The 17,905-nt window shown below is 38.4% G+C and overlaps 1 protein-coding gene across 13 annotated transcripts in view; it reads left to right on the top strand.

The window, feature by feature from the left end:
- Positions 1-17,905, top strand: part of CEP350 (centrosomal protein 350) — an 83,541-nt gene that overhangs the window by 46,349 nt on the left and 19,287 nt on the right. For 11 of the 13 annotated variants that reach the window (XR_012624181.1, XM_074832962.1, XM_074832954.1 and 8 more), the window contains 10 exons: positions 176-263; positions 643-789; positions 1,577-1,734; positions 5,447-5,569; positions 9,252-9,451; positions 10,798-11,009; positions 12,221-12,365; positions 15,628-15,788; positions 16,269-16,408; positions 17,205-17,287. Coding sequence is in view for 12 of the 13 variants with exons in the window: in XM_074832962.1 (XP_074689063.1) it covers positions 176-263; positions 643-789; positions 1,577-1,734; positions 5,447-5,569; positions 9,252-9,451; positions 10,798-11,009; positions 12,221-12,365; positions 15,628-15,788; positions 16,269-16,408; positions 17,205-17,287 (1,457 nt within the window). In the remaining variant the exon portion in view is untranslated. The remainder of the gene's footprint in view (positions 1-175; positions 264-642; positions 790-1,576; positions 1,735-5,446; positions 5,570-9,251; positions 9,452-10,797; positions 11,010-12,220; positions 12,366-15,627; positions 15,789-16,268; positions 16,409-17,204; positions 17,288-17,905) is intronic. The other 2 variants (XM_074832963.1, XM_074832964.1) reach the window with 1 other exon arrangement.

The following is a 17,905-nucleotide window of genomic DNA, read 5'->3' as shown; positions in this document are numbered from 1 at the left end:
AAACAGTACAAAATATTCCACTGTAGAGCATGCCAGTGATTAAGTGCAGGCATATACTCTTCCGCAGGTTAGGAAAAGTAAACCTTTTTTTGACTCTTTAAAGTAAAAAAAAAAAAAATCTTGTTGTTGTGCACTTTTTTTTCTTATTTAATTCTTTCTTCCAATCTGTTTGCAGGCATTTGCGAGACAAGGGAGAGGATGATAAGATGCCTCCTATTCGAAAGAGGCAGCGTGGTCTGCTGCTGAGATTACAGCAGGAGAAGGTAACTGATGCCCTGTAGGAAAATCCTGTTGGAACCTCTGTGTAGACATTAAATGTTTCAGACTGTAAAAGCTAGGAATTGAGAGAACTCCATATCAGGCTTTTGGAGAGGAAGCTAGCAGTATTTCTTACAAATGTTTTATTTGCATTTCGGTAGTTTTTAACACATTGTTTTAAAGGATCCTTCTGTATCAGTAATCTCACTCGTTGAGACTTAGAAGTATTAATTGCTCTTCTATTCTTTGCTACTGAAGTTCAGGCTAGTTACTTCATCATGTAGTTGCAGTCATTTTAAACCCAGAGCAAGGGTGACAGCTTTAGAGTGTGTTCTTGAGAGCTGTCTGTCACAGTGCTTATGCTTAATCTTTTATACCTAAAAGGCAGAAATTAAGCGTCTTCAAGAGGCTAACAAGGCTGCTCGGAAGGAGAGGCAGCTGATCCTTAAACAGCAGGCGGAAATAGAACGAATCCGTCAGACTACAATGAAACTGCAGGAAAAACTAAAATCTGCAGGAGAAAACAAGCTGGTAAGTGTTCACTACAGAAGCTGGAGTCTTCCCTCTTTGGCCGTGCAGCTGGTATTTGATTTCAGTGTTTATAAGAATGGAAAGCTACTAGACTGGACCTATCACGTGTAAGTTTTGTCTGCCTGAAAACAGTCTCATCCTCTTTATCTCAGCAATTTTATCTTTAATTTCTTTAAAGCATTGTTTAAGGAAATGCATTTGGAGAAGTGATAAGATGTTTAACTGGGCAGTGGGTGGTGTTTGTTCATTCTCAAGCTTAACTAATGACTTTGGGAATATGAGGTTTTTGATGCTTAGATCTCACAGGCTCTGATTTTGTTTGATTAGTACCCCAGAGCACTAAACGTAAGTGCTAAACCCAAAACTTGATGCTTTGAGTTGTGTTAGTGTCATTACATTAAGTTTCTTGTGTTGCTTTATGAGATAGCAAGATGGGATTTTGGTAACTGTCTGCCTCCTTACAAAATTTTATGGAGACACAAGTTTAATAATAGTAGTATAGAAGGTTGTTTTCCTGGTTGAGTAACTGAATTCTGGTGGGGTTTTTTTGTTCTGGATACAGTTAGGGGAGAACTTAAATTATGGAGAAAAAGGGTGTACTAAAAAACTTTGTGTCAAATAAATTAAGGTGGAAAATGAAGTTAAATTTGCAGGTGGACAGACTTATCTGAAGTAGTATTTGAGATAATCTGTGGAGGGAGTAAACTAAATTAACACAATTTTTAATTGTAGAATAACTTCTCTTACTTTTAATGTTGTGTTTTGGTTTTTTAACACTCCATTACAGGAACTTCACAGTGAGGATGATATCAAGCAGAGCAATGGTTCTAGCCCACTTCCAACTGATGCAGAAACCCGCAGCCCTTCCCCAATCTCAATCTCCAGCAGTGAGACTAGTAGCATTATGCAGAAACTTAAAAAAATGCGCAGCAGAATGGATGAAAAGTAACTAATTTTTTTTCTTATACAAAAGTTTACTATTTTAATAGAACAAGTTAGTTTGGCTAGTATTTGCACTAAAAATGGCTGTCAGAAGAATTAGAGGTATTGATATCACATACACTTTGATGTGAGTTGCATGAAAAATAGCTGATTGGAAGCATTCATAGAACTATATTAATCTTTGAATGTCATATTTTAAAGACTACAATTCTTGCATAAATTCTGAGATAGAAACGTTGGTAGCTGGCAGACTGTGTGGCCGGGGTTTTATTATAGAAGATTGGTTTTAATATTCTTTGTACTTGATAGAGTTGGTAAAAGCACATCAATTTAAGAGATTTTGATGTTTGTACGTACAAGGAACTTGGACAGGCTCCAGCCTGATGGTACATCTTGTCAGAGTTCCTCTTGCAGTGAGAGGTCTGAAGTCAAATGGTCAAAATGGTGCCTGTGTTTTCTATCTCCCCTTTTATTTTAAAGGAAAAAAATACAGGAGTGAGACTCTGGAATTACAGTATCAGTTTTTATCTTGAATTGAAGCATAAGTTATAAATAGCAATAGTCTTATGCAGAAATTAGGAACTGAGTTTGAGATCGGGCTCACAGAGTCATCGAGCTTGTCAGGCATGTGATTTCTACCTTACTATCTAGCTGCTGAATTTCAATTCTAATTGTATTAAAATCATCTAGGGCTGAATTCTGTATTTTCTTAATTAATGGAGGTGATACGTGTGTGACTGAGAAGACAGGCAGTTAGTAAGACCTTTCTTTTCCTCCTGTGTGGTCCACAGGTTGGAAAAAAGTTGAAAACTGTTGTTAGTCTCCAGAGGAAATAACGAAGTGTATGTGCAGTTCCTGGCTCTGCAAACTAAGACTGAATCTGTTGATTTCAACTGTTAAATTCTATTGAATCAAAACCTGCTTCTGCATCTTTTCAATGTAGGAATTACTTTGTCTGCACTAAACATCCCAAATGCTTTACCAGCATGTGTTCATTAGTTTGAAGCCTTAACCTCTTACTTGAGACTAATCCATTAAAAGTCTGCCCTCTGCCAGTTACCACGAGAAATAGTCTTCACTTAAACAATTTTTTGGAACTTGTAACCAAGGCCGGTCGCTATATTTTAGTCCATACGAGTGATCTTTGTAATGTTTTTTCTCTTGAGACTCCTAACACAGCTGGATAAAACATCAAAAACTATCACTGCCACTTGTAAAGACAAGCTGTCTGTGACTCCTTAGCACCCTATTTGCTTGTAATCATTTGAGAAGCACGGTTCCCACACTTGCTTGTATTTGTATATGAAGATAAAAACCAGTAGTAGTAAGAGAGGATTTGATGTAAGTAGGAAAAAACAAAAAACATGTTCTAGTTGCATGGTCTTCATGTTCTAGCCTGAATTGTTATTTTATTCAGATTCTTCTGGTAGGATCTGGTAAACCAAATGGCCAAAATCACAAATGATTTCAAGTTTCTGAAGTGGCATATTTCCAAAACTAAACTCTTAGCATTCTAAGTCATGTGAAAACTACTCCATTGTTACAGCAGCAAACTCTTTTCTCAAAGTACAGTTTGAGACTGGTAAATGGCTTAAGATGGGGGCTTGAACAGGATGTGCTCTGTAGGCCATGTTGCCTTTTAGGGTTTAAAACAACCCAAGATTTTTCTTCTGATCGTATTTTTTTTGTTAAAAAGAGAGTCTTTATCTTATTTTTTTTCCATCTGAGATTCAACATAGAAAATTTCAAATGGTGATACAAAACCAAGTTACAGCTTATGAATTTTGAGATATGGTATTAATACTGTATTAACACTATGAGTATTAAGTATACGAGCATATAGTATTAACACTGTATTAATACTATAAGAGATCACAAATATACTTTTATATTCAAGACTTCCTTTGCCACTTTTTTATCAGGTAGTGGTTTTGTCAATATTGTTCTTGAAATATTTTTTTTTAAAGTGCCTTCATTTCTAAGCGACAATTATGATTGAAGAAAGAATTACATATTAATAAATAATTGTTCTTACTATTACAAGGAATAGTAGTAGATACGAAGTATGTTCAACCCTTAAAAGACGTTTTGTCAGTCCAAAATACTGCTCACCTGGAGAATACTTTTCAGAAGGTGGATAGCAGGATTTGAGCCGGAACAAGTGGAAATTGTGTGTGATGTGATGTATGTGGTCATGTATTTTTGTTTTTATGGTTTTGTCTTGGATTGCTATATATGTTCAAAGGAAGTAGTATTTTGTGTAAACATAAATGATTCTCTAGAACTCAGTCTTTCTAACTGTATAGCTTTTGTACACCTTTTGCAGGTATTTTGATAGTGATAGCAGTGCTTATTGATTGAAAAACAGTGCTGACTTGGTATCTATTTTTAATGTCCTTATTTGTAAAACACCTAAGAATAATATGAACATAATAGAGTAAAACATTTGGTTTAGGGTGTAATGATAGAAAGCTGCCATTTGAAGGGAATCAATCAGGTTGTGAGATATGGCAAAAAGAAAGAAGCCAAATGATGAGTAAAGTACAAAGGAACTAGAGGAAGGAATTGGGAAAGGCTGCTATGCTGGATTTGCTGTACTCCGTAGCAAGGTGGAAATCCTTTGGCATCCTTACTTATGAGGCAGCTTTAATATTTCTCTTCTGCTAAGATGGGAATGAAAGAATAGTTCTGTTTTAATTTTAATTGATGAGTCTGTGTAGCCTGCATGTGAACAGGAGCATGCTCTGTCAAAGAGAATTAACCACTTTCCCCTTGCTTTTCTTGCATATGCAACTTTAATGATAATCTGTGCAATAGAAGAACTAATTAAATGCTCATTTTCTTTTGCTTTTCCTTAATATGCTTCTTAGCTTGCATTGTAGTTGATAGAGCTATATGGAGCATGGTATTTTTCTGTAAATATGATAACTCAGTAGGAATTAGCTTAAAATGGCAATTCATTAGGAAATACCATTTTAAGCACAGCTTATGTAGATTTTTAAAAAAACAATAGGCATTATCTTTCTGCAGTTAATACTTCAAATGAAAGAGGCAATACCATGAGTATTCTGAGACCAAGTCTGCACTCTGTTGCGAAAAAAAAAAAACACAAACCAAACCAAACAGACCAAAAAACCAAAACAGCAGCTAGAAGTTGAATTACAGGTATATCTCAGACTTTTCCTGGAATTGCTCGTTTTATGAAAACATCATTTAATCTCTTTTTTTCTTCCCCTTTCACTGGTGCTTACCTTTGGAGAAGTAATTTTACTGAGGTTTCGCCAGGTGAATGAAAATGTGTTTAAAGTTTCAGACTAGCAAAATTGTTCATGTCGCAAAACCAGCATGCTATTTAATGCTAATAACATACTCTTATCAACAGAATAGCAGGAGTTGCAAAAAGATTAGGTTGAGGTATGTTAACCGGTGCATGTGGAAGTCTGCATCAAAGTAATAAAACTCCTTCCAAAATTTAAAGAAAAATATAGCAATGTGAAAATAGCTTGCCTTTAACAGAAAATGAAGTGTTATAAGTGTATGTGTTCTATTACCTTCTGCATAACAGTGTATAGTTTTTCTACTTGAGATGTTGGGTAATAACTATACAATGTTAAATGCAATTAATTTTAAAGTTCTTTGCTAGATGCTATCCTTTTCTCGTTCTTTCTGTCTTTTTTGCTATCTTAGTGTTAAACTCTTCCTCCTTATTTTGTAGACACTGCTCTCCTGTTCACTACTTCTTCTCTGTCTTTACGTCTCACCACTGGGCCTCTCTCAGTGTCTGTTTTCCCAACCTCCATCCCAAATTCCAGCTGTATATCTACAACCAATTGGTCAGGTAACTGTATCTTTCTCAAGTGATCGACTCTTTGATAGAGCATGCTCTGTTCAGTCCTAGAAAGTCAAGAGGTTCTTCATCAGTGAACGTTTTTGACCCTTTCCTCACTGTTTCCAGATCTTTATTAATGACGTAGACAGTGGGATTGAGTTGCACCCTCAGCAGGTTTGTGGACGACACCAAGCTGAGTGGTGCAGTTGATTCACTAGAGGGAAGGGATGTCATCCAGAGGGACCTGGACAGGCTTGAGGAGTTTTCCAGTGCGAACATCATGAAGGTTCAACAAGGCCAAGTGCCAAGGTCCTGCACATGGGTTAGGGCAATCCCTAGTATCAGTATAGACTGAGGGATGAATGGATTGAGAGCAGCCCTGTGGAGAAGGACTTGGGGATGCTGGAGGACGAAAAATTGGATATGAGCTGGCAAAGTGCACTTGCAGCCCAGAAAGCCAACTGTATCCTTGACTGCATAAAAAGAAGAGTGGCCAGCAGGTCGAGGAGGTGATGCTCCCCCTCTGCTCTGCTCTCTTGAGATCCCACCTGGAGTACTGTGTCCAGCCCTGAGGGCACCAGTACGAGAAAGACATGGACCTGCTTGAGCAGGTCCAGAGGAGGGCCACAAAAATGGTCAGAGGGCTGGAACACCTTTCTATGAAGAAAGGCTGGGAGAATTGGGGTTCTTCAGCCTAGAGAAGAAAAGGCTCTGGGGACACCTTACTGTGGCTTTTCAACATAAACAGTGGTCTTTCAAGAAAAGTGCAGAGAGACTTTTTACTAGGGCCTGTAGTGATAGGGCAGGGGGTAATGGGTTTTGGTAGATTAGAGAGGGTAGATCCAGATTAAGGAAGAAATTTTTTTATGAGGAGGGTAGTGAGGCACTGGCACAGGTTGCCCAGAGAAGCTGTGGCTGCCCCCTCCCTGGCAGTGTTCAAGATCAGGCTGCACAGGGCTTTGAACAACCTGATCTAGTAGAAGGTGTCCCAGCCCATGACAGGGGGGTTGGGACTAGATGATCTTTAAGGTCCCTTGCAACCCAAGCCAGTCCATGATTCTTACCTCTTATTCCTGCTGCGTTCTTGAGTGGCAGACAGTTTACTTGGCTCCCACTGCTTGGTCACTACTTCGGAATACCTGCTGAAACTGTGTAGTTTGGGCTTAAAGTCATTATACGTTGGATATGAATGTTTAAGTACAGGCTAGAGCAGCAAGTTAATGCTTCCAGGTTAACATTTGGAATGCGTGGATAAAATATGTGATGTTAGCACCAGAGAAATAGTTAGACTTTGAAAGCATGCTGGTGTAATCTGAGTGCTGCTGCTGCTTCTTTGCTTCCCCAGATCTCCAGCTTCATAGATGCCAGATGTTTTGCATTTTTTTTTCTGTGAAGGTGCCCCTGCTTTTGAGGATAAATATGTACCCTTGGTATTGCAACTGGAACCCTCTAGACTGTAGTAAATATTAAGGCAGTGTGTATGCTACCCTGTGGTTCTGACCTTTTAAACCCCAGGGTTCTGAAAGGGTCCGTGTCTTTAGCCATGCTGCTTTAATCCTCCTCTTCCTGTAGGCTGAATGTTGGAACCCTCTTTCTCTCCCATCATTTCTTTTGACTTCTCTTTCTTATTAAGTAGTCCTTCTGTGAGATTAGTTTCATGGTCATTTAGTTAATTCTCCTCCTGTCTGCGGTCTTCTGGCTTAATTCATTTGACATTTGCTTTTAAGGAGTCCTGCTCTTTTGAATCCATTTATTTCAGCCTTTCTCTTGCATTTTATTTCAACTGGACTTCCCTCCCTGAAGATGCAGTAAACTGGGAAGATCCAGACATTGTGATGAAATCAAACAGTGGGTGAAGGAAGAATTTGCCTTTTGCATTGAGATCATTGTAATAATGAGTTCCAAATACATGATCTGCTAGACAATTGGAACTGATGTGTATCGGAAAGTAAGAGTTGATAAATCTGATAGTGCTGGTGAAAGACAACATAAGCATGACTGTCCATGTCATGTTTGTAATGTAGTTAGTGTTGGTAGTCTAGTGTCTTAATGATATTAATCTGTTGGTTTTGTCTAAGAGTAGACGATGTTTGATGTTTGTCTGTAGAAAGTGATAAAGTAATGCACAAAATGATGGAATCTGTCAGCCTGAAGGTGGCAGGTGTTCCAGAGACTCTGAGGTGCTTCTGTTTTTCACCTGCTCCTGTTCTGACCGTAGGAAAGAAGATTGTGTGCATGTCTTACTATCTTCTGCAACTTTTATCTTCACATCATAACTTGTTCACCTTATCTGAATCTGTCTTAGAGAAGGGCTTATCTGAATCTTAATCTTTCTGATCAACTGCCAGCTCAGTTTTCCAGTGAACAGAATGAACACTAAGTGAGCAAACAAGAAATGTCCCTTAGCAGGTGAGACCTGCAGATTAGCCAATTGGTCATTCCAGTCTCTGGAAATGAAAGGGGTTTTTGAAACATGAGAGATTAAAAAGCACAAATGAAATTATTACTTGCTTTACAGCTTAAAAACTTTGATGCTAAGTGTTTGGGGTGGCTTGAAAGTTACAACTTATAAAGGCGTTTGCAAATCAAACTATCACAAGTCTTTGAAGACTGCCTTTTTAGGCACCACACCTTCTGTATGAATGATAAACTCTCACTCTAGCTGGCACACCAGGTATTTTCTACAGAGTGATTCTATGACATCTTAAAAATCTCAGTGTAGGAGATGAGTGGATTGATATACACTCTTTTCTAGACTTGGCATGTCAGAGGAAGTGTGTGCAATTGATGTTGAACTAGCTTCTGTTGAATGAGCTTAAAGGTTGAATGCTATGGTCTTGGTCACTGCAATGTTTAGAAATAAGACCAGAGATACTGTTGCTCAGGAGTGGGCAGACAGAACTAGTATATGCACACAAACCTATTGATACCTACAAAGTTCTGTAAGAATTTCCTCATTTCTGAGGTTTCACAGATCACCTAAGAAATCTTTGTCAGAAAGAAAATATCTGCTAATTTTCAGCATGAGCTTTACTTTTTATCTACTCTTAAACTAGCAGTCAGATATATTAGTAGCTGGGAAAATGCAGTCCTGTATCCTTATTCTCTTGATGCTGTCAGCTCACAATTAGCATTCTAAGTGTGGTGATCCATAGTGATGATGCTTAAAGGAAGAAGGATAAAAGCTCCTGTAATTCAGGAGAATTATTAATACAGAATCACCTTCTCTTACAATTCTGTAGTTGAAAACAACTGTGGGGCAACTGGGGTTACAATTTTTCTGTCACTGGGATTAGCAAAAGGAAGGATTCTTTTTTCAGTCACTGCTTTCTTGAGGGTTCCAGTTTAATACCACAGGTACTTTCATTGTCCTGAAATTGGGAACTTGACCTGTTAATTTTAGCGAATAGTTAGTAGCACTTTTAGTGATTTTGAAGATCTTTAAAATGTAAGCAGCATGTTTACAGTATGTTGTAGAGTTTACTTACTGCAAAGAAAAGAACTCTTGTGTACTTGCAGGTTTTTTCAGCAGCACATTAGAAGTCTAGGAGTTAGTAGTTAGTGGGGATATTATCCTAGAAAACAATTGGAACAGCTATAATTCTGGGAACTGTGGCAGTAGAGCATCTGGGTATCGGGACCTTTGAGTGTGGTTGGCTGTTTTCTCATTGTCTTCTGCTTTGTCTGTCAGGTTCCTAACTAAGCGAGAACAGAAGCTGATGCAGCGTCGACAACACGCTGAAGAATTGTTGGAGTGGAAACGCCGCCTGGATGCGGAGGAAGCAGAAATACGGCGGATAGAAAAGCAGGCTCTAGCTGCCTGGGACAAAGAGCTGCTCAAAACCAAAATAGCTAAAAAAGACCTGGGGGATCAGAGAACTGAGCCCAAAGGTAATAGAAGAGGGGGGAAGTGGTGCAAATGACAAGAGTAAAGCATATTTGACACAGCGATTGCTTAGGTTTGCACTTTATTCCATTTTTGATGTCTTAGTGGTGGTTGTTCTGTGGACACTCCTGGAATCTCAATTTCTATGCTCTCTACTGCCTTCTGTTGTCTTGTTCTTTTAGCCCTGTTTTACCCCTTAGTTAAATGTGTATTCCTCCTTTGCTGTATATCTTCTCAAGTGAGCAGTGCAGCATAGGCCCATCAGACTTTTCTACATACAATTTAAACTATATTTCTGACTTTAAAAACAAAAATATTGCATGATCTTTTGCTGATCATCTTCTGAACTTGATCTATTTAAGTCATTTTCCCTTGTAGTGCTCAAAGTGTCTATCCTGTTAGCCTTATTACTGTTGGTGAGGATGACTCTTATCAGGGGCTGCTTTCCCCTTGTTCTAGAAATAATCAATTTTCCTTTTTTCTCCACTTTGCTGAAAGCAGGCAGCATGTCCTTCGAATGTGCAAAGGGAATTCAGAATTATGCCCTATTACACTTGTTACTGAAAACAGTCATGTGGATTTTAGGCATTGTAAGACATTTTAAAGATGATAAGTGTATGAGTCAGTAAGTTCCAATGAACAAAAATTCAGCATGAATGCTGAATTCTCATCAACAGAGGAGAAAATACACTTGGTTGCTATTAATTGTATCTACCAGTAAGCATTGGAGCACAGCCCTGCTTCAGAAGTTGTTCCTCTCCCCAGCCTTTGCTCAAATATTGAATAGTTCTCCATGGCTGCCTCAGTAATGCTGTGACTCCTGCGGAATTTAGTAAACAGGAATATTGAAAACCCAACTTATTGTTTTACTTGTTGCCAGTTGAGAGACTCATGATGAAATCATAACATTAAAATGTTTTCTGCAACTACTGTAAAGGAAGCAATCAATTCTAAATTCAAGATCTGGCTTGCAGATTATATGCTCCTTCATGACTTCTTCAGACTAATAGTGACTCTTGCTGGTGTATGGTCAACTGGAAGGACAGGTTTCCCTAACAATCTTTTTGGAGTGCGTTGTCTAGAAAATGTTAGAATATCCTGAAAACCTCTTTTAGACATTCAGTGATCACTAAGAATGTTTGGCAGTCTTAAATCATAGTTCTCTGGTAAACATGCTTGTTCTTGCTAAATATTCCACCCTTGATGTGTAGGTGAGTGAAATAACACATCAATTTGACATGTATTGGTAGCAGTTACTACTTTATATGGAGGCAGCAGTATCTCTGAAGGGATATAAGTCACTGCAAGTTCTTAGGCGCTTTGTTTTTTTTCTCTCATTATTCGATCTCAGAAACGGCTAGTGAAGAAGAGTCTCCAGTGCCGCCTTGCTCTCATCTGAACAGTGAAAGCTCTATCCCAGAAGATCTTGGCAGCCTAGCTGCTGAGTCTGTCCCATCAGAGACTATGGGCCATGGACAGCCAGAAAGCCCAGATCAGAGTACAACCAATGAAGAAATGGTTTATTCTGAAGAGTTCAAGTCCTCTACCTCACCTGGCAAACTTGTGAGTGAGCTTTTCATGCTATATATATATTCTTACACTTGTAAAAGGCTATCAGAGAAGTAGTAAGTATAGCTCAGCTGTCAAAGCAGAGATTAAATTATTCTCTGTGTTTGCAATACCATTTTACATTACTGTGAATAAACACTGTGATCAGATATGTTCTTTGAAGTCTTGAGGAAAGGTTGTTTCAGCACAGTTTAGATATTTTTTAACTTGTGGGTAGTCTTGCAACATGCTTTGTGTACGTCACATAGGTATGTGGTATTAAGTGGTGGAACGCTGACCCAGTTTACCAGTGTGAATTAGCTGTAGGCTAGCTTGTTACCATTGTATAAATTCTTTGAGGCCATGGAAACTATGCTCTGTTTTTCCGCTTTGCTTTACTCAAGTAATGTATCCCAAAGTATTGTTATGGGATGAAGAAGCAGAGCTGTAACATCATGCACAGTCCTTTGCGTTTCAGATTATGTCTGCTTGCTGCTAGTTCTGCCTTACTGTTCTGTTCCAACTGTTACTACAGTTGGTTGATAATTTTGATAAGTTTCATCCTGATAACTTTGCCCTGTGCTCAGTGAAACAGAAAATGCAGTGTCTGAGAGATAATAGAACTGCCCATCTAGACTTATTACAAATACTTTCTTGGAAAGTTTTCTGAGAAGGTAGTGAGGTAAAATGTCTAATAAGTGCCAGAGGTTATGTTCTAGGTGCGTATAATGTTGCAGCAGTAAGAGCATTTTGGAAGAATATTTGCTGTTAGAATTTTTTGCCTGGCTGCAGCGAAATAGTGCTCTGTTGTTTTGCTGATTTAGAAATGGCATCTTGCACCTCTTACATGAAATGGTCCTTTTGGTTTCACAGATATATTTAGTATGGGTTCTTATTGCCGTGGTTGTTACCAAGTAAGATTTCATAAACTGTATTGAACACCTGTGAGTCAGAACCATGTCAGTTCACTTAGGTACTAACAGAGTTGTCTAAGCAGGTGTACTGAAATCTAAGCTCAAAGTAAACAGTCAGTTATTGCTGCTCTTGGTATTTTTGTTTTATTGTCTAGCAAACTTAAGATTAAATTCTTTTTAAGATAGCTGGTTATGAGATGTTCTCTAGTCATACTGTTCTTTCCTTGTAACTAACTTGTGATGACAATTGCCTCCTACTTTGACACTGAGCTTTACAAGCAATTACTTATTTGTCCTTTTCTTCTCCCATAGTCTCCTCCCAAAAGCAGCATATCTGTATCAAAGCAAGATTCCAGCAAAGGCAGCCATAGAACTGGAGGACAGCTACGTTCACCTGTGAAGTCTCATCAGATATCTCACAACTGGTCTGATGAATCTTTGTCTATGACACAGTCAGGTAAGTGTAGTGTCTGCTTGCATTTAAATTCCCTTTTCAAAGCTTTTGCTTTTAACAAGTAAACTTGAAATGCAGACATATATGTGGGGAGGCAGAGAGAATTTCCTGGAAAATGCCAGGGTTTGGGGTTCTGTGGGAGTATATTCCCATGATGTAATTTGATTACTTCAGTTTAAGAAGGTCCTAATGTAAGAAGGTCTATATATTATCTCTTTTTTTAGAAAACAGTGCAGGTTTCTGCAAACAGGTATGAAGAAGTCAATAGTTAAGGTAGTCCTAGAATTTAAAAATACCAAGGTTAGCTGTACTTTCAACAGGTGACACTGCTCCACTCCTCATGTTGTAAGAAAGCAAAATATGGTTCAGCAGCAGACAAACATGATTGTCCCCCTGAACACAGACTGGGTGCAGAAGCAGTATAGCTCTGTTATCATGGCAGCATGAATGAGCCTGTTGGACCTGCACTGACATGTGCAGAATGAATGGATGCTTCAGGACATATGTTTTTATTTTTGGAAGAGGCTTTGAACTGAGTCCAGTAAAATAGGGCCTAGCTTGCATTTTGAGCTATAAAATGCAAGATCTACTATATGGACTCTTTATACTCTTTTATGTAGTGTCCAAGCTGGCTACCAGTAAATGCTGAGGGACAGAATATTAGAAGTGAGTACAGAGTGGCCCTTTCCCTGGTGTGCTCTCGCAGCCTGTTAGTCATGTGGATTCCAGGACTTCCTGAGCCACCATTCAGTGGGTCACCATCATCGGCTCTGTTAAACTGTGAAGTCTGTTTTGAACCTTCCTGTGCTTTTAGTCTCTAAAATGTCTTGCATTCCACAGTGCAGTTGCCATCTCTTTTGTTAATAAGTATTTTATGATGGTATATAATTTTCCTGCTTGCATTTTTAATTCCTTAAATGATCAGTAAGTCTTTAGTGGAAAAAGAATTAGGTGGTTCTGTTGTGTGTACTGGCTGTTGTTTGATGGAAGGATAACTTACTGGCGTGCGTACATATCCAGTCTTTGTGGTGCTTGATGTAGCAAGATTAATAAACTTTTATGTTGATGTGGGGTTTTTTTTGGTAAATGTATGTAACTGCAATAGAAACACAGTAATTTTGAGGCAGCTGTTTTTTTTCTGGAGGAATGGATACATAACACCTAGGTATTTGCACTGAGTAATCTATCTGGAGAGCAGTTTGCAACACAGTGAAGCATTCAGCAACTTGATAAAGTTATTTTCAAGTTCTGACTGAGTAACCACGTAAGGAAGCCATTATGAAAAGTAGAGCAGGCAACCGTGATCATGAAAATAAACTTTTGTAAAATAAATTATTTGCAGTCTTTGATTTCAAATGCTGAAGAAAGGTGTAAGAGGTGGGAAGCCGATCAGGATGGTGCTGGTTTCACAATAAATCATTCCATTGTAAAGAGACAAATCTTCTAAGCTGCTGAGTAGTAATGAAATCATTGCTGTGACAGTCTGATGCATGTGTAGACAGGATTGTCAAAGATGAAAGCATGTGCAGATCTTTCCCTTTACGAGTTGATCAAGAAGAGCTATAATTAAACAGTAGTCACTTACTGTTCGGGAGGAGTTGTTAATTACAGTGGCATCATAAAGTACTCCTGATTAGCAAGTGTGATTCCAGTCTTTTTGTCCTGTTTTTTGGGGGTTTTTTTAATTCTCTAAATGGTTAACAGCAGTTGTTAGTGGAAAAAGGATACAGTAATTTGATTGTATTTACTGGCTGGTGTTGATGATGAAATCCTTCATTCTGGTGGTTTGTTGTCTTGAGAAATGAGACTGATTAGCAAAATCTTCAGCTGTTCCTGCTAGCTGACCAAATAATACTGGTGACTTACTTTCTAGGATGTTCAGTAAAGCCATTGATGTTTATGAGCATCCAAGCCTTTTGGTCCATAAAACATTATAGGTAATATTGAGCGTTAGAAAAGCAACCAGCCAAGATCCTTCCCTTAGGTGCGGCAGCTGCTGCTATAGAAGAGGAAGCGGGACACCAGCTGCAGGGAGGAGCTCCAGTAAGGCTATGTCAGATAAATATTTTGAAGAGTTGTTGATACTTAATTGTGGTAGCACCCGTCTGGGATGAGGATCTTGTTTTACACTGTGTTGGTGTACATTTAAAGCAAGAAACAAGTGGACATAATCAGGTGGGCGGAAAAGAATAAGTAATGAGACACTGAGGCAGTCTCTATAAAGTCTGGGAGGTCTGAGAGACTGACGGGTTGTTACAGCAGGAATAATGACAGTAGGAGAGTTACTGGTAGAATGGGGTTATCATGCAGGGAATGGATCTCAGTATCTGGGGACAGTGTCCCAAGGGAAAAGAGGTAGAACATCATCAGAAGGACTAGAAGACTAGGTCGCGGGGAGTTCTGGGTGGGAATGGAGAGGAATGGAAGAGATCTTATTAAAATTACTAAGGATAATGATTAAGAAAAAATTGTTCAGGTGGAAAATAGCTACAGTTCATAATGGCATCATAGGAGGATCTGTGAAATCGAACTTGGAGCAAAGATATGCCAGGTAGCTTTGTATAAGCTGTTATTGAGTAGTCCACCACGTGTCTAAGCTCAACGCTGCCCCCGTTCACCCTGAATAAATTGTCATCCGAGGCCTGATAACAGTGAAAATCTCTGCGTCGTTCAAATTGACTTTCCTTCCAACTGTTGACCAGTCAGCTCTTCATTTCATAGATGTATTTCATCTAGGTGGCGGAAAATCTAAATGGGCCAGAAACCTAAACTTTTTTGGAATCCAAGTGGAATTCTCCTAAGTGAAGTGTACCCTATAGCTTGAAACTGTATATTGTGATTGTAAACAAATATTTCACTTATATTTTTGGTATGCATCTTTGAGTGGTCATATTTTTAAATATGTCAGAAAAAATTATTTTCTGCAACAGCTGACATAAGTAATGAGGTGACAGCATAAACATGGACAGTTGATGTGAACAAGTTTGGTAACAAGTTTTATTGTTACAGAGTATGTTGTTACAATGTATCAGAGCCTTTCTCTTCTAAATTAAATAAGCTGCAACACTTTCCTATGTTATATAGTACCGTTAGGGGTCTGAGATCCCACTGTCAGAGTCTTGTTATAAGATTAACATGTTGGCATTAAATTCTTTGATATTTTGTTCGGACCATATTTTGCTTTTACTGAATGACTGTTTATTGCTTTGCGTAGAACCATTTTGTGAGGTGCAAGCTTACAAAGACTAAAACTAAGCTTTTTCAGAAACCACATCTGATCAAAGTGACATTGAAGGACGGATCAGGGCCCTGAAGGATGAACTACGGAAAAGGAAGTCTGTGGTTTACCAGCTGAAAAAGGAACAGAAAAAGAGACAAAAGGAGAGACTGAAGGCCCAGGAAGCCAGCTTGATCAAACAACTGGAGGTTAGGAGCAGTAGGAAGAAGGGCAAAGTAAAAGATTATTAGCCTTGGATAAATCGTTATAGTATGGATGTTGTTGGCAGAATATTGTATCGATGGCTGTGAAAGATGCACTATTGCGATAGAAGTGTGACTGTGTTCTGGCTATTTAACTGTTTTCAATAATGAACCAGAGCCTTGAGGCAAAAATGCCATTCCCTTTTAAAATCTATATCTTTAATGGGTTACTAGCAGTGTTCATGGGGCTTATGTACGTTTATACACGTTAATATCCTAGCTTGGATTAACGAGTGGTGCTCATGTAATTTGGTTTTGAAAGTAAAGTATTAAAACTTCTAGGATTCACAACTGTAGAGCTTTAGGAAATTAAATAGATTGTTTTACAGACAAACTGTGTATCCTTTTTTCATTTAATAGGTTTTGATTGCTGAACTGTAATTATGGTTTAGTAGACTAACAGCCATAACTGTTTTCCATGTGCAGTCGTATGATGAGTTTATCAAGAAGACTGAAGCAGAACTGAGCCAAGATCTGGAGGCATCACCCACAGCCAAACCTCAGATTAAAACTCCATCTTCAGCTGCTGCTGAAAAACCCAAGATCAAGGCGCCACCGCTCCATAGGTAACTGGGCTTTCTTCTTCTTTTTGAGATTATTCTGAAACTGTGGTGAATGCTGTTTTAGCAGAAACCATGAGTGCAAGGAAAGCTGGTACCTGCTCTTCCTTGAAGTGCTGGACAGTGGCAGTATCCTGTTGAGCTATTAGCTGGACTCATCAAACCCAGGGTGTACTGCCCCTGTAATCATATGCATCTCACTCCTGTCCTGCCCAGCCTTTCGGGTCTTATTTTCCAGTTCTTTCTGAACTTGGTAATTCTTACCAATAAAAATAATTTTCACTTGTGCAGGAACTGTGCCAAATGGTTGTCTTGACCCGAAGGAATTTTCTCCCATTTTGGTCACCCATCATGCCTGCTGCACTGTATGAGGCAAACCATTCATTTTTGCAACTTAAATCTGGTTTAGATCTTAGGTTTCAAAAGGTAGAGATTCAATGGATTTATGCACTTCCTACTGTATTTTTAAGTGTTTAATTTTCTCCAGCAGATGGTGCAATTTTAGTGCATTCAAGTAATTAAAAAAAAGTTATTTTCTTTTTCTCTCTTTTTGGATGCAAAAAAGGCTAAAGTTTGATTAGTCTTTTAAAAAATGACTTTCCAGGGCTTGCCAAACTCTACTCTCTGTACCCATTCCTATTTTCTAAGGTCCCAGTATGTTGACAAAGCAAACTCTTTATGTTATCATTAGTGTGGTATTATAATTATAGATGCTTGTGTTTCCATTTTTATCTGTTTTAAAAAAAACAAAACAACACACTCTGTAACCATGATTCATGCAATCTGATTTTTTCAAATTTAGGCCTGAGACAGCTAAAAACTGGAAATCACTGGCTGAATCAGAGCGATCCAGAGCATCTTTGGAATCCATTTCAGAGCATGCAGGTATGTAACTGGAAGAATCTGTACTACAGATGAAGATCTTGAAGACTGACTTGTTTAAACTTCCTTGTGATTGTAACCAAATATTTCAGTTATATTTTTGGTATGCCTTAATCTTTTAATTCTTGATTCAAGAAGAGATTTTGAGAGAGCACGCAGGCTTCATAAAGTCATAATATTCAAGCTATATTTTTTACTATTTTTATTTGGTAGGCTTCTGCTTTTGCTGTTTCCTGTGTATTCAATATTTAGTTTTATTCTTGCTGAGATTTGTGTGAAACCATAATTACGTGACAACCTTTTTCCTGATTTTTGTTCCTTTATCACTTGAGGAAAGTAAGGAAATCAAAAATAATGAAGAATTTAGGAATAAGGAGTTTTTTATATATACTACTTAATGTTTTGCTGTGGATCATTATCTACCATTCTAATCTTGGTTGTATTTGTGGCTTGCAAACAAATAACTGAGCCTTTACCCTTGGGCTCAGTATTGTATGGCATTACAAAATACTGGTACAAGGAACAGAATTGGAAAGAAAGTGTTAGAACCCTGGAACTGAAAGCATGTTGCTCACGTTCATAGGACAGCTAGAAATACATGTTTCCAAGACACCCGTTTGT

Source organism: Strix aluco, chromosome 8 (assembly GCF_031877795.1).
Source record: "Strix aluco isolate bStrAlu1 chromosome 8, bStrAlu1.hap1, whole genome shotgun sequence".
Lineage (NCBI taxonomy): Eukaryota > Metazoa > Chordata > Aves > Strigiformes > Strigidae > Strix > Strix aluco.
The sequence above is the reverse complement of the archived record's forward strand: the minus strand, read 5'-3'. Positions and strand labels throughout refer to the sequence as shown.